General features: G+C 45.8%; 1 protein-coding gene across 1 annotated transcript in view; it reads right to left on the reverse strand.

The window, feature by feature from the left end:
* Nucleotides 1-25,894, reverse strand: part of LOC139748915 (cyclin-dependent kinase 16-like) — a 652,185-nt gene that overhangs the window by 83,434 nt on the left and 542,857 nt on the right. Inside the window, exons 2-3 of the mRNA XM_071662277.1 lie at nt 5,803-6,052; nt 4,128-4,383 (exon numbers count right to left, since the gene is read on the reverse strand). Coding sequence (XP_071518378.1) covers nt 4,128-4,383; nt 5,803-6,052 — 506 coding nt within the window. The remainder of the gene's footprint in view (nt 1-4,127; nt 4,384-5,802; nt 6,053-25,894) is intronic.

A 25,894-nucleotide genomic window follows, 5' to 3' on the forward strand; every position in this document is an offset into this window, starting at 1 on the left:
GGTGTGAAAGAAGAAAGTTAAGAGTAAATGTGAATAAGCAGCAAGGTTATTAGGTACAGTATGGTTGGGGGTCAATCAATTGGGAGGTAAGTTTGAAATGGAGAAACACTGGAGGAGTAAATGTTTTTAGATATCTGGAGTGGAATCTGGCAGCGGATGGATCCATGGCAGCGGAAGTGATCATAGAGTGGGGGAGGGGGCGAAAATTCTGGAGCCTTGAAGAATGTGTGGAAGTCGAGAACAGTTATCTCGAAAGCAAAAATGGTATGTTTGAAGGAATAGTGGTTCAACAATGTTGTATGCTTGCGAGGCGTGGGCTATGGATAGAGTTGTGCGCAGGAGGATGGATGTGCTGGAAATGAGATGTTTGAGGACAATGTGTGGTGTGAGGTGGTTTGATCAACTAAGTAACGTAAGGGTGAGAGAGATGTGTGGAAATAAAAAGAGCGTGGTTGAGAGAGCAGAAGAGGGTGTTTTGAAATGGTTTGGGCACATGGAGAGAATGAGTGAGGAAAGATTGACCAAGAGGATATATGTGTCGGAGGTGGAGCGAACAAGGAGAAGTGGGAGACCAAATTGGAGATGGAAAGATGGAGTGAAAAGATTTTGTGTGATCGGGGCCTGAACATGCAGGAGGGTGAAAGGAGGGCAAGGAATAGAGTGAATTGGATCGATGTGGTATACCGGGGTTGACGTGCTGTCAGTGGGTTGAATCAGGGCATGTGAAGCGTCTGGGGTAAACCATGGAAAGCTGTGTAGGTATGTATATTTCCGTGTGTATATTTCCCACGTCAGCGAGGTAGCGTTAAGAACAGAGGACTGGGCCTGTGAGGAAACATCCTCACTCGGCGCACTTCTCTGTTCCTTCCTTTGGAAAAAAAGAAAAAAATTAAGAGGGGAGGATTTCCAGCCCCACGCTCCCTTCCCTTTTAGTCGCCTTCTACGACACGCAGGGAATACGTGGGAAGTATTCTTTCTCCCCTATCCCCAGGGATATATATATATATATATATATATATATATATATATATATATATATATATATATATATATATATATATATATATATATATTATCCCTGGGGATAGGGGATTAAGAATACTTCCCACGTATTCCCTGCGTGTCGTAGAAGGCGACTAAAAGGGGAGGGAGCGGGGGGCTGGAAATCCTCCCCTCTCGTTTTTTTTTTTAATTTTCCAAAAGAAGGAACAGAGGGGGCCAGGTGAGGATATTCCAAAAGTCCGCATACCTGATTCAAGGACAACCCCACATAGATAACTCTTGGATAAGTCTACATACCTGACTCAAGGATAAACCCACATAGGTGACTCAAGTATAAGCTCACACAGCTGACTCAAGGATAAGCCCATATAGCTGACTCAAGGATAAGTCCACATAGCTGATTCAAGGATAAGCCCACATACCTGATTCAAGGATAACCCCACATAGATAACTCTTGGATAAGCCTACATACCTGACTCACGGATAAGCCCACATACGTGATTCATGGATAAGCCCATACAGATGACTCAATAAGCCCATATACCTGACTCAGGGATAAGCACACATACATGACTCACGGATTAGCCCACATAGTTGACTCAAGAATAAGCCCGCATACCTAACTCAAGGATTAAGTCCACATACCTGACTCAAGGATAAGCCCACATAGATGACTCAGGGATAAGCCCACATAGCTGACTCAGGGATAAGCACACATAGATGACTCAAGGATAAGCCCACATACCTGATTTAAGGATAACCCCACATAGACAACTCTTGGATCCGTCCACATACCTGACTCAAGGATAAGCTCACATAGATGACTCAAGGATAAGTCCACATACCTGACTCAAGGATAAACCCACATAGGTGACTCAAGTAAAAGCTCACACAGCTGACTCAAGGATAAGCCCGCATAGCTGACTCAAGGATAAGCCCACATAGCTGACTCAAGGATAAGCCCACAAAGGTGACTCAGGGATAAGCACACATAGATAACTCAAAGACAAACCCACATAAATGACTCAAAGATAATCCCACATAGCTGACTCAAGGATAAGACCACATACCTGACTCAAGGATAAGCCCACATAGATAACTCAGGGATAAGCACACATACATGACTCAAGGACAAGCCCACATAGATGACTCAGGGATAAGCACACATAGATGGCTCAAGGACAAGCCCACATAGATGACTCAGGGATAAGCACACATAGATGACTCAAGGACAATCCCATATAGCTGACTAAAGGATAAACCCACATACCTGACTCAAGGATACACTCACATACCTGACTCAAGGATAAGCCCACATAGATGACTCAAGGACAAGCCCACATAGATGACTCAAAGATAAGCCCACATATATGACTCAAGGATAAGCCCACATATATGACTCAAAGATAAGCCCACATACCTGACTCAAGGATAAGCCACATAGATGCCTCAAGGATAAGCCCACATACCTGATTCAAGTATAAGCCCACACAAATGACTCAAGTATAAGCCCACATAGATGACTCATGGATAAGCACATATAGATGACCCAAGGACAAGCCCACATGGATGACTCAAGGATAAGCACACATACATGACTCAAAGATAAGCCCACATAGATGACTCAAGGATAAGCCCACATACCTGATTCAAGTATAAGCCCACACAAATGACTCTAGGATAAGCCCACATCGATGAATCAAGGACAAGCCCACATAGATGACTCAAGCATAAGCCCACATAGATGACTCAAGCATAAGCCCACATAGATGACTCAAGCATAAGCCCACATAGATGACTTCAAGTATAAGCCCACCCAAATGACTCAAGGATAAGCCCACAGAGATGACTTAAGGATAAGGAGTGATTTGGGCATATGACCTTCCCTGAGCACAAGACCCCGTCATTGCATCACGATGGTCTATGTGCTGATGGCTACCAAATCCAAATATTGGCTTCATAGTAGAAAGATGGAGGCTTGTATCTACTCTGGGACAGCCCATCACATGGAGACCATCAATACCTGTATATCAGTCGATGCTAAGGGACCATCTGGTCACAAGTATGGCTTAGCTGCATTTCCTTATTGACTCCCCAACTGATAACTCAAGTCCTGAGATAATGTCTTGCCTCAGTAAGGCCCTGGCGGTACACTAGGAACTCAAGGTATGTGTAACGGAAGCCACCTCACAAGGTAGCAGCTCAAAACTTGAGCCACACCATAAAAGGGACAGGCAAAATGCTATGGCTGCACCAGCAATGATAAGGTAATTAGTGGTTTACATCAGTCAGTCGGCCCAAACTACTCCTTTTCTTTCTTTATTTATTTTCTTTTCCTTCTTCAGCTCCTGTCTCGTGCTCCCAACAAGCTATATAGGGGAGACGATCTCTATTTGGGCATCGAAAACACCTGAGGTACAGAGACTAGGTCCAGCTACCCTGGAAAAACTGTCATCTATTTAAACCCATTTTAAAGGAACTTTGGCCCAGCAGGGGATTGGCTCAATATAATTAAAAAGCGAACAACGATGATGATATATGTGATAAAAGAAGCCAATCTGATGGCCAATGTCCTCTCAGCACGTCATCTAAGAGGATTCTGAATGGCTGGAAATGGGAGGGTTGATGACGTCATCTGGATGATGGTCACTGATTGGCCAAAGGTGAGTCTGAACTGAACGCGCTGCCACAACCATGGATGACGAGTGGTTAACGTAGGTCGGGGAAGACCAGTGCCTCCTTACCTGACATACACGAAGGTTCTGCCTGATCCTGGTTTTCCTTGGCATATCCTATGGTCTCTCATGCTGAGAGACACTTAAAAAATCACATGTCATACGTACATTACCGAAAGTGGCCTATGGCAGTCCCTTTAGTTTTCATTGTTGATCTTCTTGATACATTAAACTTCCACTCTAATGGACTTCAATATATCGGAATTCGGCTTCTATGGGACGGGACCTCTGGACTCCCTCAGACTAAGTTCGGGAAGTAACGAAAATTTCCATGAAAGTTCGTTACAACGGAAGTTTAATGTGGTAATGCGTCACTGGGACGAGTCTGGGATGTATGGGATGAGTCCATCACTCCCCACACTTGGTGCGGGACGCTGGTCATCAGGATACCTTGCTGCGCATCACCTCCTCGCAGCACATTTTCTTTATTCTAACATGTTTTCTGAGCAAGTTTTGTGGCTTTCCATCTACATGGATCATTTCAGTGGAAATATGCAGGACAAAACCTGACCCGCTTGGTTGCTGCCCGCCAGCAGCACCAGCCAGCTGGGTCGACACATCAACACCGCCTACATTCTCGTTCACCTCCAGTGATTTTACGGTGCGAACATCAGTCATTTTGTTCCAAATCATGACAGATAAAATGCTATCAATATTCCACGTGTTAAGACGTCCGGGAAACAGTTCAGCAAAGCTGAGAACACCCTAGTACCATGATAATGGGCAGAGAAGCGTGCACCTCAGGTAGCAACAAATATCATCTTTCTCCCAAAGACATTCCCAGAGCTATTTTTCCAATCGCAGTCTTGTAAAATAACACCAGGTAACCAACTATGCACAACTAAACGTCATCGCACAACCGCACACTACGGCTAGTTAAGCTTAGCTCAGTAAACAATAATCAAAACAAACATAAAATTGTGAGGTATTTGTCTGACTTTCAAATGTCATTTAACGTTTTTCATTACTTCATTGAAGTCACTTCACTACTGCAGCCATAACTTCTCACTACATTATATTCTCTTCTATCTTGTGTATCACTTCTCATTATCTCTGCCAACCCTTTCCATATACCCAACGTTTTACTTGTACAACTCCATATTTTCCTTGCCAACCCTAACATCACAATTCGTAAATCTCGAACAGTTTACAGATAAGCTGTATCACTCTGACAACTACCCACAGTGCAAACATAAAATCACTTACTATGACGGGTCATCACAGTGCCACTCACAACACTAAGCCTGGTGATGGATGATTGAGTGCACCGTTGTAACACTGTCATATGTATGTTGAAAGGTATCTATAAAAGAACTCTACAAAGAACAGCTTTCAAAATACTAGCACTTCATATAGCGTACTCTTGGTGTAACCGGTAACGTTAACAGATAACAGGCAGTATAACAGACATCTCACATGTTGTAACTCACATGTCAAAATGTTACGTGACGTGACATGTTCATATCTTCAGCAACTGACTGTTGTTCTCTTGTACAGGAGAACATGATGGACCGTAAACAATCCAACGGTAAGCTTAACTCCTTTCTGGTTCAGTATCTCTAACAACTGTTTTGAGTAATTAATCTAATATAATGAAACACCCACAAAAGTGAACAGGCGGCACAGGAGTCACATAATGATCACATACTGTCTGCTCACCTACCCATCATCAGTGTATGGGACTGATCAAGAGCACTTGGGTATTAACCTTTGAGGTGAGTTCATGTTGCACACCTGGGATCCTCACACTTAATCCCACATGCTGACTGGAAGGCATGGAGTGGATAAGGCTACCGTATCACGACTGACAAACCTGATTTCTGATTTCTCGTAGTTGGGAAAATAAGTATCAGATATTGTGAGGAAAATAATTATACCATAAGCTAAAACTGAAACTGATGACTATTCAAGACTGTGGTTGATGCCTTACACCCCAATATCTGGTACTTATAAGCTACACGGTAGAGAAGGTCTATCATCAAACAGGAATATGAAGGTGTTCCTCTTCCCTGATGTAATAACCCCGCATCTTTAGAGACAACTCAGTAAGTAACATAACTACAACTTTATTCCAGTATTTCTTACATCAAGTGTATCCATATTATGACATGTGGTATACTCCGGAGAGTCAGGAGACGTGTAATGAGAACATGTGAGCACAGAAGGAAAGAGAGTAACACTCGCCTCTTGGGTAATACGTCGATTTTTGTTCTGCCTGAGTTTAACGTTGACTGGTGAGGTGACTTCATCACTGGCCCCTGAAGCCTCCTCACTCTCGCCATCACTACCAATCCTGGGAACCTCGTGCACCACACCTGCAAACACAACATTAAACTTTATCACTACCGGGGGAAACATGGATACATGTGCAAAGAAGTTAATATCACAACTGCAACATATTCTGCCCTCTACCTTTGTGTTATACCTGATTTACGTATATAGAATATGGACGAAGATTCATGAAAATTATATCAGAGGTTCAGTGTCTCGTATTCAAATATATCAACAAATTGTCATTATATAATACAGTATAAAGAGAATGATGAACAATAATGAAAGAGAAATTCATTTTGTGATATATCGACATCAAAAGCAGGAAGATAACTGGATCACCAAGGTCAGGATCATGACCTTCCATGGATCAGCAAGGTCAGGATCACGACCTTCCATGGATCACCAAGGTCAGGATCATGACCTTCCATGGATCAGCAAGGTCAGGATCATGACCTTCCATGGATCACCAAGGTCAGGATAATGACCTTCCATGGATCACCAAGGTCAGGATCATGACCTTCCATGGATCAGCAAGGTCAGGATCATGACCTTCCATGGATCACCAAGGTCAGGATCATGACCTTCCATGGATCACCAAGGTCAGGATCATGACCTACCATGGATCAGCAAGGTCAGGATCATGACCTTCCATGGATCAGCAAGGTCAGGATCATGACCTTCCATGGATCACCAAGGTCAGGATCATGACCTTCCATGGATCACCAAGGTCAGGATCATGACCTTCCATGGATCAGCTAGGTCAGGATCATGACCTTCCATGGATCACCAAGGTCAGGACCATGACCTTCCATGGATCACCAAGGTCAGGATCATGACCTTCCATGGATCAGCAAGGTCAGGATCATGACCTTCCATGGATCACCAAGGTCAGGATCATGACCTTCCATGGATCACCAAGGTCAGGATCATGACCTACCATGGATCAGCAAGGTCAGGATCATGACCTTCCATGGATCAGCAAGGTCAGGATCATGACCTTCCATGGATCACCAAGGTCAGGATCATGACCTTCCATGGATCAGCAAGGTCAGGATCATGACCTTCCATGGATCAGCAAGGTCAGGATCATGACCTTCCATGGATCAGCAAGGTCAGGATCATGACCTTCCATGGATCAGCAAGGTCAGGATCATGACCTTCCATGGATCAGCAAGGTCAGGATCATGACCTTCCATGGATCAGCAAGGTCAGGATCATGACCTTCCATGGATCACCAAGGTCAGGATCATGACCTTCCATGGATCACCAAGGTCAGGATCATGACCCTCCATGGATCAGCAAGGTCAGGACCATGACCTTCCATGGATCACCAAGGTCAGGATCATGACCTACCATGGATCAGCAAGGTCAGGACCATGACCTTCCATGGATCAGCAAGGTCAGGACCATGACCTTCCATGGATCAGCAAGGTCAGGACCTTGACCTACCATGGATCAGCAAGGTCAGGACCTTGACCTACCATGGATCAGCAAGGTCAGGATCATGACCCTCCATGGATCACCAAGGTCAGGACCATGACCCTCCATGGATCACCAAGGTCAGGACCATGACCTTCCATGGATCAGCAAGGTCAGGATCATGACCTTCCATGGATCACCAAGGTCAGGATCATGACCTTCCATGGATCACCAAGGTCAGGATCATGACCTTCCATGGATCACCAAGGTCAGGATCATGACCTTCCATGGATCACCAAGGTCAGGACCATGACCCTCCATGGATCACCAAGGTCAGGATCATGACCTTCCATGGATCACCAAGGTCAGGATCATGACCTTCCATGGATCACCAAGGTCAGGACCATGACCCTCCATGGATCAGCAAGGTCAGGATCATGACCTTCCATGGATCACCAAGGTCAGGATCATGACCTTCCATGGATCACCAAGGTCAGGACCATGACCCTCCATGGATCACCAAGGTCAGGACCATGACCTTCCATGGATCAGCAAGGTCAGGACCATGACCTTCCATGGATCAGCAAGGTCAGGACCATGACCTTCCATGGATCACCAAGGTCAGGATCATGACCTTCCATGGATCACCAAGGTCAGGATCATGACCTACCATGGATCACCAAGGTCAGGACCATGACCCTCCATGGATCACCAAGGTCAGGATCATGACCTTCCATGGATCACCAAGGTCAGGATCATGACCTTCCATGGATCACCAAGGTCAGGACCATGACCCTCCATGGATCAGCAAGGTCAGGATCATGACCTTCCATGGATCACCAAGGTCAGGACCATGACCCTCCATGGATCAGCAAGGTCAGGACCTTGACCTACCATGGATCAGCAAGGTCAGGATCATGACCTTCCATGGATCACCAAGGTCAGGACCATGACCCTCCATGGATCAGCAAGGTCAGGACCATGACCTTCCATGGATCAGCAAGGTCAGGACCTTGACCTACCATGGATCAGCAAGGTCAGGACCTTGACCTTCCATGGATCAGCAAGGTCAGGACCTTGACCTACTATGGATCACCAAGGTCAGGATCATGACCAGTAATACATCAAGGTGCGTGTGAGCGTGCATACATCATAAGAATAGAGACATGATACTGTACATGTGTCATGTTAAGAGGCGGGACAACGCAACATATACACACACACACACACACACACACACACACAGTGATCACACTCCAAGCAGACGATCACCACCCAGGGAGGTACTACCACTGGGGTTACTTAGGGAGGGTTTGTCACACGGCACAGACAGCCAACACTAAATGTAGGTACTCTCCCTGACCCAGGCTGCAGTACTTTCTCTCTTCGCCATCATGTATGTTGCTGACAGTCAGCCCACAGACACACATTCTCCACCTCACACATAATACTGGACAACTTGCAACTCACACCACACATAATTCTTCATTCTAGAGTTCCCTGCAGTGAGCGAGCACTACGCGCAACCCTGCCTGACGGCAAAAATCTCACCACAGGTAATGGGGGTTTAAGAGATGGTGCAGCATGAAGGTAAACCTCTCTCACCTGACTATACCAACATGGAAAGACACCTAGGTAACCACATTCTCACACACACACACACACACACACACACAGGTACATGGCCATCCCACACCTGCCAGACAACACAGATATCTGCATGAGCAGTGTTGATTCCCAGATCATTTTCACTCATAACATGTCTGTTCCCAACCATAACTCACTTATGCCCATCTACATCTGCCCATCCCGCCACTTCCCGAGCCAGCCTCCACTTCGCGGTAACTGTGACCCGGATGGAGGATGGTACTGTACCTACGTGTTGGTAATTACCACACTGTCTTGTACGGGTATGGTGTTGTACACTCGTGGGCCATCATCTCCTGAACATTTTCTATAATCATACAACTTCTTAAATTTATGTAAAATGTCTGTATTAACTATGTCCTCAGTTATTTTGTTCCATTCATCCACTACACTTACACTACAACCTGTTCCATTCATCCACTACTTATATACCACACAAGGACTTCCTTACATCTGTTTTAACGAGTTTCTGGTTTGATGTGTGGTTGTGGTTGTCCTCTCCCTACATCTCTTGAGGAACTGCTCACTCTCGGGGTCATCGATGATTTGAAAACTTAAACATTACCATCAGGTCACCCCTCACTCATCTGTCTTCCAAGGTGGGCAAATTTCAAGCCTCTAGCCTACCCCGGTAACCCAGCTCTCTGCTCTCCATCTACATACGTCAAGAAGTGATTGCAATTTGCGTGTAACGGAGGGTTTTACACTCGTGTTGCCCCGCCTTTTGACCTTGTGTATACGTATCATGTCTTTACTCCCATGTGTGTATGAACGAACACAAACACACATCCCACCCACCCTACGCCAGGTAGCTCTCTATCGACCAACCCCGAGAGAAAATGAACACCTGGGTTGGGTGTAAACCGTCCAACGTATCTATGATTCGAACTCATGCGGGTCCGATCCCACGTTGGCCTGTGATGGCTCATGATCAGTAACGCTAACCGTTACATAACAGAGGCCAGTGTGTGTGTGTGTGTGTGTATGTATGTGTGTGTGTGTGTGTGTGTGTGTGTGTGTGTGTGTGTGTGTGTGTGTGTGTAATTACAATTTGTGTGTTATGGGGAGAAAGTTATACACTCGCTTTGCCCCGTTTCTTAACCTTGTATATACAGAAACACCCATACGAGCGTAAGCTTGGCACACATTTAACAACCAGCCTCAAGGGAAGGATGAACACCTAGGTTGGGTGTGAGCCGAATGACGCACCCTTGATTCGAACCTATGCGGGCCCATGCTCACTTATGGTCAGTAGTTCATGCCACCAGTGTACATCTACCCATGGTATCTGGATGTAATCATGGTGCAGCACACCCTCTCGGCTGTCACACATAACCCTGACACAGAAGCCATACGGTCATGAGGCAGTCACACACCCACACATGACTCGCCGTCATGACCTGGCCTGACCACATCCTGGCATCTTGACTGTCACCTATGATCTTTCCCTCATCCCTGTGGGGCCACCGCCACTGACCTGGACTGCCGTCGCTTGGCCATTACCACCCGCGGCGAGGGCCTCGTTCTGTCATTATCACCCATGGCGAGGTGTGGCCCACCCTGGCCGCACCCAAAGCGAGGTGTGGCCCACCCTGGCCGCACCCAAAGCGAGGTGTGGCCCGCCTTGGCCGCACCCAGGGCGAGTTGTGGCCCGCCCTGGCCGCACAACCCGGCTGGCTGGAACAGCTCTGCCGGGTACAGGTCCTCCCCCGTCGGGATTAGCTGATCACTCTCAAGCAGGGGCTCTCTAGTGCCTTATCTGCCATAGCCTCAGTCTCCTGCAGCAGCCGGGACTCACGGCCACGCTTCCTGCAGCAGAGCACAAAATTTCAGCATCCGTCACAAGACCTAAACATAACTACCTCTTTTTCCACACGTTCCTCAATGTTCCCAGAGCATATGTATACAACTACAGACTCAACTTCCCCACGGTAGCCTCTGGGGCTTCTCCATCGTCAGTGATCAAACTCCTTCATTTGTTATTACGGGCCTTGTAGGGACCTTGCGTTCTGCCCACCTGTTGTAACACCTACAATCAGCCTGACACGCCTGCTCCCTCCAGCAGCACAACCCTACCTCAGCAACCACCACATGCTTTCCAAACTACGGAGTCTGGACTGCTTGCCATCTGCCACACCTACAGTAAACCTACGGGACGTCCGTAACTCTTCCTTCTTTCGGGACCTCGGCACGCCACCTCCTGCAACTACAGCATGAGACGCGCCTCTCCTACGGGACCTCTGCCACACCTGCTCCTGCACCCGTGCCGTAGGACTCCTGCCACACCTCCTAGCCTCATCTCTCCCTCTGTCAACCTAATCTTCTTAACTAATCCTGCATTACTGGTAGCAGGTCGCCATGAGTCATGTCACCTCTGTACTTACCCGGTATAACAGTGTGTTCCCATCCCCTGTCCTCACCAGTACCAGAAGTCAAACAACAACAAAAGCTCACACTAAACACAGCATCAAGGTCCACTGAGACTTGACCAACACGGTTATGATGTAGGGCTACACCTCCACGGTGGGTGACGCGTGGATATGCTGAGTCCTTCCAATGAGGAACCAATATGTAATAATACCCAGTAATGTGGAACATCAAGGTAACCTGTGCTCTACATCTCGGGTCTGTCTGCCTGCCGGGATGACCTTTTTATCCACAATGGTGGGCGGAGGAGCGCGAGGAAGAATCATGGCGAGATAAGAGATGTCAGGCCTGACTCTATAAGCTGGGATCCGACACTGTCGTACCCCTGACTCAACTAGGTTCACTGACCCCGTCTCACCTCCGGCTCCCACTTTACATATACAACCTTTACGGAAAGTCTGGCAACCTTAACCCACATGTAATGTTACGATGGATGACACGAGATGACCCAGGTATAAAATTACCATCAACTGCTGCTGACAAAAGATACAGACTTTATTCTACGCTGAAACAATGTCAAGTTCTATCAAAACGATTCTATAAACCTTTATCTATACTTGGAAAACAATTAGTCTGATTTTTTCTCTATGTGAACTCATCCCAACCCTTCGAAGATATTGTCACACACACACACACACACACACACACACACACACACACACACACTAGCCGAGGTTCAACAGCTGCGCGAGTGACAGCTCAGCCGATCATCAGAGTACAACGACGACAGTCCAGCGTCCAGTCGTGGATGTCACGCAGGCGCAGAAGAGAACCGTCGTCCCGCTGACACCAAGAGCCTCCCTCCCTCCCGCTTGTAAGGCGTATGTCAGCCGGGATTTTCAAAGGTCTCTGTTCTCATCCTGTACAGTAGCTGGATGAGGTGATCACGACTGTGAAGGAAAGCAGAGGCACTGCAGTTTATGATGGGGTTACCCGAGCACCACTCCCAGGGTCGTCCACTTCTCAGCTAACTAATGAAAAGTTACACATCCATCTAGCAAGAACGCCAAACTATTTCACCAAAGTTCTGGTTCCGTCCAAAGTTACGGATAAAAGTTTTCACATAAAACCAAACATATCAACAAAACCTTAAGAACATAAACAAAAGTTGTTTGTGTTATTATACAAAAGGACGTACCATTTTCTATATCGATGTTAACTTGAAGGATTTCTGACGTCGGTCGGACACAATAATCCTTGTTCCTCGGGTATTACCAGCCTCTACACAACTACCATAACGTTAAGAGTAACAGCATTAAGTACACACGTAAAATTACTACCTTATTAATTTTGGTGTGAAACAATATGACACCATGGACGAAGGATTTTCAGAGATGCTCAGTGGTCTGGCCTCACACTGGCAGCCCTGCTTCCATGGCATCGTAATATATTGATTTCTGGCGACATTTCCAGGACTTTGCCATAATAAATGTTATGTTGATGTGGATGGAAGAAGCTAAAGTGTGGGGCTACCATAATTACCACGAAATATGATTCACAATCAGTTTATCAACCCTACCAAGACAACAGGGGAAGTATTGATCATTTTGAAATTCATCGGACCCACCCGAAAAATATATTTTTAATGGCGTGTACTACACATACGAGGGGGGGGGGGGGCTGAACATGGTTTAGCAAACGAGGTTAAACATCAAGGGACGTGGAGGGTACTGTACTGTGGAGGCTGGTCCCAGGGCACACCGCCCATCTCCCACATATATACTGTATCTGTAGTGTACTCATGCTAGAGGATTGTCCCAGGCAATACCATCCAGGTCCCAGATACATACTGTCCCGGTTAACAAAGCCACACACACACACACACACACACACACACACACACACACTGCTGCTCCTGTTCACCGCAACATAGTATCTCTGAACGAATACATAAGCACTAGGTCTATCCACGGCTCTATCTTCCTCTTGATCCAACTCGTCTTTGCCCAACACAGATAACCTTCCATGACCAACACTGTACGTTACAACCTCAGTGGCTGTCATCTGTCATACCCTCAGTACCACAACCACAACGGGTCACTGTCATACCCTCATTACCACAACCACAACGGGTCATCTGTCATACCCTCAGTACCACAACCACAACGGGTCACTGTCATACCCTCAGTACCACAACCACAACGGGTCACTGTCATACCCTCAGTACCACAACCACAACGGGTCACTGTCATACCCTCAGTACCACAACCACAACGGGTCACTGTCATACCCTCAGTACCACAACCACAACGGGTCACTGTCATGCCCTCATCATCACAACCACCACGGGTCACTGTCACCTCTCCCACCTGGCAGTGACTACACCTCGGCGTATCGTCAAAGTTTTATGCCTTCGCTAATCAAGGAGCCAGGGTGTGTGCATTGCCTCAAGGCAATGCACACACCCTGGCCCCCCTTACCCAACACTGTTGCCCTACATACATACCACTACAGTTCCCTCCAGCATCACACCCGGTACAATGTTGACCACACCTGCAGTACACGTGACTGTCAACATAAACATATCCAAACGTGTATATGTGTCATGACACTGAAAAGATCAGTCATCATATTAGCAAGGCTTCCTCCCTTGACACCACCATCTTCCTAGTATTATCATTATCATTATTGTTATTATTATCATCATCATTATCATTCCTATCATTCAGAGAATAAATCCACACAGGAACGGACAATGTGAGGATAAAACAATGGTAATGATTCCCAACAGTGAAGAAAATGGATGACTCAACTAACCACACCTTCCAACCAACAAAATAATAATAATGACATTTACAATTATCATAATAATAATAATAATAATAATAATAATGATAATAATAATAATAATAATAATAATAATAATAATAATAATGATAATAATAATAATAATAATAATAATAATAATAATAATAATAATAATAATAATAATAATAATAATAATAATAATAATAATAATGATAATAATAATAATAATAATAATGATAATAATAATAATAATAATAATAATAATAATAATAATAATAATAATGATAATAATAATAATAATAATGATAATAATAATAATGATAATGATAATAATAATAATAATAATAATAATAATAATAATAATAATAATAATAATAATAATAATAATGATAATAATTCTATACGATACTCAACATTTGTCGTAACAATATCAGACATTAATACAGAGGGGACAAAATAAATCCCACTAGAGTTGGTCAGCAGTGGTGCCCGGGTGGAGAGCTCTGCCAGCCTAGGAAGGATCCTTCCTTCCTTCCTTCCTTCCTCACTCCTCCTCCTCCTCTAGCTCCTGGTGCGTCAGGCTTTCTATCACGATCTGTTCCTGAGCAACTGGGCAAGGATGACTGTGGTGATCCACTGTGGAGACAGACTGGCCTATCCTGTTACGTCACCATACATACACAACCCCATCACGAATAGTCAAGCATGACACATCTGGCTTCACACTTGGCGTCCTGGCTTTCAGTACTAGGTGTGAAGACGCGATTAAGAATCATCACATATCTTACTTGAGAGTTAGGAAAACATGATGCTGCTTTCATGACACACCATCAAGTGAAGTACGCGCGCACCTTACACAACTGACCCCTGCTATCATACACTGTATCAGTTCCGCATATTTAGCGTATGGTTGATGATGACGACAACGCTTGTGACACCGTCATAAGTGTGATACTGTCACACTGATGACGTACAGTCTACATCATGGCAGTACTGCTATCTGATCAATATAACAACCTGAGACATGTACAACACGAGGCAATCCCTCACCATAATAATACTGACCACTCCACTTACTGAACCACCTTCATCATCAGACATATGGTGCTGGTGGTATATATGGTGCTGGTGGTGTGGTCTTCTGTAGCAGACACATGATGCTGGTGGAGTAGTATGCTGTAGCAGGCATGTGGTGGTGTTGGTTTAGTATTCTGCAGCCAATGTACGTGGCGGGAGTGAAGTGTAGAGGTCATACGCTGCATGTTCAAGTTGAGGATCACCAACCTTCCCTACAGCGTTGCTCCTCTGGGAAGGAAGGGTGTATCCCACTCACCCAAAATACCTTCCATTATATAACCACCAGAATGTACAGGCAGCAGGAGGGGAGGGCAATGTGGCTCTCTGGCGTGAGGGATCTACTTTAACTCCTGTCTGTCTCCTGAGCCAGGCTGTACTGTCCCGGGTCAGCCCCACTCTCCTGACCCAGGCTATACTGTCCTGGGTCAACCCACCGTGGTGTCCCACCCTCCTGACCCAGGATATACTATACCAAGCTCCACCGCCTACAATATATGTGGTCTTACCTCTCGGCCTTTTATCTATTTCAGGTGGTGTTGTCCACCCCCGTAGCTCGGTCAGTCACCAGTCTCACATGGCGAGGGTATGACACACCAAGCTGGTGGGGCTGCAGCACCTACTCCCATGTGTGGTCTTTCATTCATTTCTGACGAGGACGATATCATGTGCCAGTAGCAGGTTGATCGTCCGCGGCCCCTCATGTCTACGTAATTTCCCCCCAGAGTTCCCTTCACCATCTCCGTTCTTCATTGTATGGAATTTGCATATCCGTCCCAAACTGACATACCAGAAAAGATCATATTTGTGTGTGTGTGTGTGTGTGTGTGTGTGTGTGTGTGTGTGTGTGTATCATAGGAACATAATACGTGCTCGTGATATAGTTCTTCCACGGTAAAGCATCACAGTCAACGACGTACCTGACCTTTACAACTCTAAAACAGGTCACTCTCATACTGACACACGACCTAAGTTCATGTGTCATCCCCCCCCCCCACCCCCCTCCCGAGAGGCAGGTCTGCTCTCCCCAGCCAAGAAGGTGGACCTCAAGGCCAGGACCTTGTTTCAGGAGGTTTGGATTAATTCAAGAGACACGCCCTCCGCGGCTCCCACGCCCTCCAGACTATCTACACTTGCCCCATCCTCCACGCCACAAGCTCATTTGCCCCCAGCGAGCCATGATGACCCAGGCAGAACTTACCCTGCTGACCACGTAGTGTCAACATGACCAGGAATCTTGGAGTAGTCAACCCTCTCCCCCATCGGCGAGAGTCAGCGTTACGTTACTGTCAGCCAACGTTCACCACCTTCACACACCTGCCATCCCAGCTGACAGACCCACACACGTGGTCAGCCCCTCCTCACACGTTCGGCCCAATCTGACATACCACCTGCTCCTACCAGGTGTGACGCTATCCTCATACACCTGAGGACCAGGACAGTGTGTTGCTCAGGCTGCGGCCTCCGTAATTCGTCCCATCTACCTATCAACATGGACCCCGTCAGCTGATACCGGCTTGCTTGTGTAATGTGTCCTACTTCACCATGGAGCCTCTCAGGTCATGCTACAGGACTCCTCTACAGTGTAGCCATCCTGAAGCAGGACTGCTGCACCTGATGTGACCGGATCCTGAATGATCAGGATCTCCCTACGTCCAGTCCCTCATCTAGCACGGGTACTCTGCCCTTCGTGGAACTGGTGGTAACTTTACCTCACGTTAATTACCATACCTGGGATGGCTCAAGCATTTAAAACTGATCCCCATTCCTGCATGTTCAGTTTGATTATCATATATATAGTCATTATACTTGGTTGCTGTCACCCGCGCTAGCGAGGTAGCGCAAGGAAACAGACGAAAGAATGGCCCAACCCACCCACATACACGTCCACACACGCACATATACATACTTATACATTTCAACGTATACATATATATACATACACAGACACATACATATATACACATGTACATAATTCATACTTGCTGCTTTTATTCATTCCCGTCGCCACCCTGCCACACATGAAATGACACCCCCACTCCCCCCGCACGCGCGCGAGGTAGCGCTAAGAAAAGACAACAAAGGCCACATTTGTTCACACTCAGTCTCTAGCTCTCATGTATAATGCACCGAAACCACAGCTCCCTTTCCACATCCAGGCCCCACACAACTTTCCATGATTTACCCCTGACGCTTCACATGCCCTGGTTCAATCCACCGACAGCACGTCGACCCCGGTATACCACATCGTTCCAGTTCACTCTATTCCTTGCACGCCTTTCACCCTCATGCAAGTTCAGGCACCGATCGCTCAAAATCTTTTTCACTCCATCCTTCCACCTCCAATCTGGTCTCCCACTTCTCCTTGTTCCCTCCACCTCTGACACATATATCCTCTTGGTCAATCTCTCCTCATTCATCTTCTTGAGACCAAACCATTTCAATACACCCTCTTCTGCTCTCTCAACCACACTTTTTTTTTATTACCACACATCTCTCTTACCCTTTCATTACTTACTCGATCAAACCACCTTACACCACATATTGTCCTCAAACATCTCATTTCCAACACATCTATCCTCCTCCGCACAACCCTATCTATAGCCCACGCCTCGCAACCATATAACATTGTTGGAACCACTATTCCTTCAAACATACCCATTTTTGCTTTCCGAGATAATGTTCTCGCCTTCCACACATTTTTCAACGCTCCCAGAACTTTTGCCCCCTCCCCCACCCTACGACTCACTTCCGCTTCCATGGGTCCATCCGATGCCAAATCTACTCCCAGATATCTAAAACACTTCACATCCTCCAGTTTTTCTCCATTCAAACTTACCTCCCAAATGACTTGTCCCTCAACCCTGCTCTCATTCATATTTACTCTCAGCTTTCTTCTTTCACACACTCAGTCAGCTGCTTCTGCTAACAACTGACTCACTTCCCAAGCCCTCTCATCCACAACAGACTGCATACTTGCCCCTCTCTCCAAAACCCTTGCATTCACCTCCCTAACAACCCAATCCATAAACAAATTAAACAAACATGGAGACATCACGTATCTCTGCCACAAACCGGCATTCACTGAGAACCAATCACTTTCCTCTTTTCCTACTTGTACACATGCCTTACATCCTCGATAAAAACTTTTCACTGCTTCTGGCAACTTGCCTCCTACACTATATATTCTTAATACCTTCCACAGAGCATCTCTATCAACTTTATCATACTCCTCCTCCAGATCCATGAATGCTACATACAAATCCATTTGTTTTTCTAAATATTTCTCACACATTCTTCTAAGCAAACACCTGATCCACACATCCGCTACCACTTCTGAAACCACACTGCTATATATATATATATATATATATATATATATATATATATATATATATATATATATATATATATATATATATATATTTTTTTTTTTTTTTATACTCTGTCGCTGTCTCCCGCGCTTACGAGGTAGCGCAAGGAAACAGACGAAAGAAATGGCCCAACCCCCCCCCCCTACACATGTATATACATACGTCCACACACGCAAATATACATACCTACACAGCTTTCCATGGTTTACCCCAGACGCTTCCCATGCCTTGATTCAATCCACTGACAGCACGTCAACCCCGGTATACCGCATCGCTCCAATTCACTCTATTCCTTGCCCTCCTTTCACCCTCCTGCATGTTCAAGCCCCGATCACACAAAATCTTTTTCACTCCATCTTTCCACCTCCAATTTGGTCTCCCTCTTCTCCTTGCTCCCTCCACCTCCGACACATATATCCTCTTGGTCAATCTTTCCTCACTCATCCTCTCCATGTGCCCAAACCACTTCAAAACACCCTCTTCTGCTCTCTCAACCACGCTCTTTTTATTTCCACACATTTCTCTTACCCTTACGTTACTCACTCGATCAAACCACCTCACACCACACATTGTCCTCAAACATCTCATTTCCAGCACATCCATCCTCCTGCGCACAACTCTATCCATAGCCCACGCCTCGCAACCATACAACATTGTTGGAACCACTATTCCTTCAAACATACCCATTTTTGCTTTCCGAGATAATGTTCTCGACTTCCACACATTCTTCAAGGCCCCCAGAATTTTCGCCCCCTCCCCCACCCTATGATCCACTTCCGCTTCCATGGTTCCATCCGCTGCCAGATCCACTCCCAGATATCTAAAACACTTCGCTTCCTCCAGTTTTTCTCCATTCAAACTCACCTCCCAATTGACTTGACCCTCAATCCTACTGTACCTAATAACCTTGCTCTTATTCACATTTACTCTTAACTTTCTTCTTCCACACACTTTACCAAACTCAGTCACCAGCTTCTGCAGTTTCTCACATGAATCAGCCACCAGCGCTGTATCATCAGCGAACAACAACTGACTCACTTCCCAAGCTCTCTCATCCCCAACAGACTTCATACTTGCCTCTCTTTCCAAAACTCTTGCATTCACCTCCCTAACAACCCCATCCATAAACAAATTAAACAACCATGGAGACATCACACACCCCTGCCGCAAACCTACATTCACTGAGAACCAATCACTTTCCTCTCTTCCTACACGTACACATGCCTTACATCCTCGATAAAAACTTTTCACTGCTTCTAACAACTTGCCTCCCACACCATATATTCTTAATACCTTCCACAGAGCATCTCTATCAACTCTATCATATGCCTTCTCCAGATCCATAAATGCTACATACAAATCCATTTGCTTTTCTAAGTATTTCTCACATACATTCTTCAAAGCAAACACCTGATCCACACATCCTCTACCACTTCTGAAACCACACTGCTCTTCCCCAATCTGATGCTCTGTACATGCCTTCACCCTCTCAATCAATACCCTCCCATATAATTTACCAGGAATACTCAACAAACTTATACCTCTGTAATTTGAGCATTCACTCTTATCCCCTTTGCCTTTGTACAATGGCACTATGCACGCATTCCGCCAATCCTCAGGCACCTCACCATGAGTCATACATACATTAAATAACCTTACCAACCAGTCAACAATACATTCAGCCCCTTTTTTAATAAATTCCACTGCAATACCATCCAAACCTGCTGCCTTGCCGGCTTTCATCTTCCGCAAAGCTTTCACTACCTCTTCTCTGTTTACCAAATCATTTTCCCTAACCCTCTCACTTTCCACACCACCTCGACCAAAACACCCTATATCTGTTGGGGTGAAGAGGGTGGTGAGAGTAAGTGAGCTTGAGAAGGAGACCTGTGTGAGGAAGTACCAGGAGAGACTGAGTACAGAATGGAAAAAGGTGAGAACAATGGAAGCAAGGGGAGTGGGGGAGGAATGGGATGTATTTAGGGAATCAGTGATGGATTGCGCAAAAGATGCTTGTGGCATGAGAAGAGTGGGAGGTGGGTTGATTAGAAAGGGTAGTGAGTGGTGGGATGAAGAAGTAAGAGAATTAGTGAAAGAGAAGAGAGAGGCATTTGGACGATTTTTGCAGGGAAAAAATGCAATTGAGTGGGAGATGTATAAAAGAAAGAGACAGGAGGTCAAGAGAAAGGTGCAAGAGGTGAAAAAAAGGGCAAATGAGAGTTGGGGTGAGAGAGTATCATTAAATTTTAGGGAGAATAAAAAGATGTTCTGGAAGGAGGTAAATAAAGTGCGTAAGACAAGGGAGCAAATGGGAACTTCAGTGAAGGGCGCAAATGGGGAGGTGATAACAAGTAGTGGTGATGTGAGAAGGAGATGGAGTGAGTATTTTGAAGGAACAGAGAAGAGGGCCAGGTGAGGATATTCCCTCAAAGGCCCAGTCCTCTGTTCTTAACGCTACCTCGCTATCGCGGGAAATGGCGAATAGTATGAAAAAAAAAAAATATATATATATATACATATATATATATATATATATATATATATATATATATATATATATATATATATATATATATATATATATATATATAATTCGAGTCACTATGTATCAACTATGGTATATATAAGGGATCCTTTCAGTGCATGTTATTAAAGACATGGGAACTGGGTTTAAAAGAAACACGCATATAATCTCAATACACATATTCTCGGTCATCGCTTCTACAGTCGAGTGTATAAAAAGGCTGGGGTTAGGTGCTCATACAGTGACACTCATGACACAACAAACAATCGAAAAGTAAGTGCTCCCTTGGAGGCCTCCAGTCCAACGGGGTGTGACCAGCTCCTTCGACTATCAGCGTGTGTCTGTAGGTGGATGCAGGGCCGCTAACTCACATGCTCAGCAGTTATAAGGTACGATCATATGAACCACACTTGACAAGAAAGTCACCATTGATCACTTTACACCACTCACTCAGGTATTCTGCTACTTACTGTTCACTAAAGCACCAAATATTATTCAATGCGTCGTCTGGGTCGTACCACTTCCAAAACTGACACGATGGAAGCGATGCATACGGGGCTGCATGACTCAAGTATACCACTGGAAAGGTTTCAGCAGACACTGGAGATGAAATGGGAACTCTTCTCCAGCACCGTTAAAGTGACATCACAGCCAGTGAGATCAGCTGCGACGGTCCTGGCAAGATATTCGGCAAGCACACACGAACACATTCACTCAGCGAGGGAGGTGGCAGGCCAGCACTCAGGGCGCTAGTGGCTCGTGGACCGGCCATGTGTCACCCTGCAAGGCAGGCATTAAGGCAACAGTCCCCCTTCAGTATAACGTGAGCATGTGGAGATCGGGATAACTTACTTGCCACCATCAGTCCCCAGCAAAGGACGTAACTGATCCTTATCAGTTACGTCAGGTCACTGGGTCAGCCTGAGACACTGGCCAGACAGGTGGGCAAGTATCTTAAGGTTTAACTCGCACTCAACGGCTGACGTCTGGGGGAACCACCTGGGTAGCCATGTGTTCCTGACGGGCTCTACTGGTCCCCGGTACATGGGACCATCATACCATCCTCAACTGGCACCGGTTGTGGTGTCCTCATCTCTTGCCCGGTCAAAATTCAACTGTTCTTAGCGTTATCGGCTCTTGAGACGTGGCAGCATAGGGCTCTTGATTGGCTGAGGCCAATTATGTTTTCAGTTTATCTTGAGGTGACTTTGAAGGTCTTCCAAGCTGCTGTGATGGGTAGTTGGTCAACTAAATAGTTGGAGGCGGCGGCTGGCAGGCGCAAGTAATCACTCCAGCCTGGCTCTTCTGGTATTACGTGTTAGTACTTATCATGGGTCTTCTTAACTATACGTACTTTAGTGTTTTTGAGCTAGTGTTTATCGTAATTTCTAATTTCATCGTAAACATTTATCAGTCTTCCATGCCTGCCTGTCATGACCACAAGGAACCATTTTTGAAAGTAGGTAGTGAACAATGCCTTCCTCCATGATTTTCCGAAAGTAGATTATGATTTGCCTCTCCCTTACTTCGTCCAGGAAGTATAGCTTCGGTGAGTCCAGTCGTTCCCAGTAACTCAGATCCTGTGTAGTGTCAACGTGGGCCATGGGAGACCTCTGTACACTGCATGAACCTGATGATCTCGTGAAAGGTGATAACACACACCAGAACTGTGTTTAGTAAAGCATCTTGACCAACGACATGGCTGGTTTCTTCTCTCTCGTCTTGAAGATCCACAAGATCCAGCCTACCTTCTTCTTGGAGGAGGCAACTCTCGCTTTGTTGTGTTTGCAGACATCATCGTTGCCAGGTTTATCACACAGTTCAGTCGTGGTATGATGGTGTCAGCGTGTGGTATCATACAAGTTATAAATTCCTTCATCGTCCACATACTGATGCTGGGACTCTCCCAGACTGACGCAAGTCGATTCCAGTGGTGCAGCAGATGTGCATGTTTCTCATTCCGCGATATCATCTCTTGGTGATATTTACAAACTGATTCTCATATCATCTAGAGAGGTTGGCATGACCTGACTCGTGTTTCCGTCGATGCCAGCTGGGAATGAGGTTCCCTGGTGGACGAAGATTGGAAACAAAACGATATACAAAGTGATCTTTGTTGTGGTTAAATGTTGTGTGTCTATCTGAATCCAACACCTCGTTATAACCAACACAAAGATAGATGGAGGGAAGAGTTTTGTTCTTCCCACATGAACTGATAATGTCTTGTTAATCATTTCCACTTAAAACTTTTATAAACATTTTTGCCTCATTAAATCATCATTGCCACATCCTGTAAATCAAAACAGACGTCCAAAGAGCCACAGGAAGTGACGTGACACTATCAGGATACTATATGGGAGCATCTGCTGGATGTTATGAGGCGTTCGTATCATTTCTCTTGTCATGTTCATGTACTAATGTTTCCTGCTACACCAGTCTTACATACTATGACCATAGTCACAGTATGACACCATGGTCACAATATGAAACCAGTCATAATATGACACCTTAGTCACAATATGACACCATGGTCAGAGTATATCATGGTCACAACATGACACCACACTCACAATAGGTATAAGCACGGTTACAATATGACACCATGGTCACGATGACACCATAATCACAATATGACAACATGGTCACAATGACAACATTCATATGACACATTGGTCACAATATGAAAACATGGTCATAATGACACCAGAGTCATAGTGACATCATGGTCACAATATGACACCATGGTCATCATAAGACACTATGGTCCTAATGTGTGTATATGACACCACGTGACACTGCCACCTGCTGGACCTGCCCAGTCTGGTCGGCTGTGGGTGGAGTCATTCACTAGTGCCCGTTAAGGAGTACATGACTCTTCCTTCAGTGTATTACTGTAGTATTCACCATTGTTAATACCTCAGTTTAATCATCACTTAGCAGCACAAACATCCCTACAGTAATCAACATGGCATTATTAAATCGTTCAAACATCAGTAACCTTTGGGTCACTAATGTGGACAATATTTCTCCAGCGTAAATTCTGCATCACCAAATGTGATGTCATGTAGTGCCCTATGACTCCATGTTACCTCCTCTCTCTGTGGTACACCCTCACGCTCGCTAGTAACCCCGACACTACGGTACACCTTCACTCATCTTCTTTCTCTGTGGTAACCCATCACTATCTATGGTACTACATCTTCACTCTGTACCGTCAACCACAACAAAATATGATACATCTTGGCTCTCCATGGCACCCCCCCCCTGCACCCCTACTCTCCATGGTTCATTTCAATTACACGTAAACTGCATGACTTAATTAGGACAATTAACCTCCCTAATGAAGGGAAACTTCACACAACACAAAACTCACTTCCACACTTTACACTGCTGCTGCTCTTGTGTCCTACCAAGTGCTACCTACCACTGGCTGGTTCTTATGGTAGTTAACCAGCAAGCACGACGAGACGACCCTTGAGGACGATGGTCTGAGGTCAGGTAAGGGAGGTCATCATTATCCAACAACATCCAGTCGGTCATAACAGCGTCAACATAACTATGTTATCATCCTGTCCATCCCACACGTCGGTATCCACACGTCAGCACCCACACGTCGGTACCCACACGTCGGCACTCACGTCAGCACCCACATGTCACCCACACGTCGTCTCCCACACGTCGTCACCCACACGTCAGCACCCGCACGTCGGCACTCACACGTCAGCACCCACATGTCACCCACACGTCGTCACCCACACGTCAGCACTCACACGTCAGCACCCACATGTCACCCACACGTCGTCTCCCACACGTCGTCACCCACACGTCGGCACTCACACGTCAGCACCCACATGTCACCCACATGTCGGCACTCACACGTCAGCACCCACATGTCACCCACACGTCGGCACTCACACGTCAGCACCCACATGTCACCCACACGTCGGCACTCACACGTCAGCACCCACATGTCACCCACACGTCGGCACTCACACGTCAGCACCCACATGTCACCCACACGTCGGCACTCACACGTCAGCACCCACATGTCACCCACACGTCGTCACCCACACGTCAGCACCCCAAACAACAACGGCTGTCAATATCATCCCCCCCCCCCCCCACCCGCCGAGACACATGTTATGGCGCAATCTGTTTGTTGTTGGCTTGATGATGGCTCGTGGTCCGGCCATCATTAGGCCGGACCATGAGCCATACCGACCCACCACATATAAACAAAATGCCACAACAATTTGTACGTAAAATATGTTTGTGCAGTTAACATTATCTGCCCACTGTTTACCTCACCACACAAGGTGGGGTTAAATATCTATATCACATAATGACTTAATCATGAACTACTATGATCTAAGTGGGACCTACATCACACAATGTTCTAAGTGTGACCTATATCACACAATGACCTATGTGTGACCTACATCACACAATGACCTAAGTGTGACCTATGTCACACAATGATCTGTGATCTATATCACACAATGGTCAAGTGTGACCTACATCACACAATGACCTAACTGCGACCTACATCACACAATGACCTGTGTCCATTACACAATGACCTAAGTATGACCTATATCACACAATGATCTGTGATCTATATCACACAATGGTCAAGTGTGACCTACATCACACAATGACCTAACTGCGAC

This window comes from Panulirus ornatus, chromosome 6, assembly GCF_036320965.1.
Source record: "Panulirus ornatus isolate Po-2019 chromosome 6, ASM3632096v1, whole genome shotgun sequence".
NCBI classification, from domain to species: domain Eukaryota; kingdom Metazoa; phylum Arthropoda; class Malacostraca; order Decapoda; family Palinuridae; genus Panulirus; species Panulirus ornatus.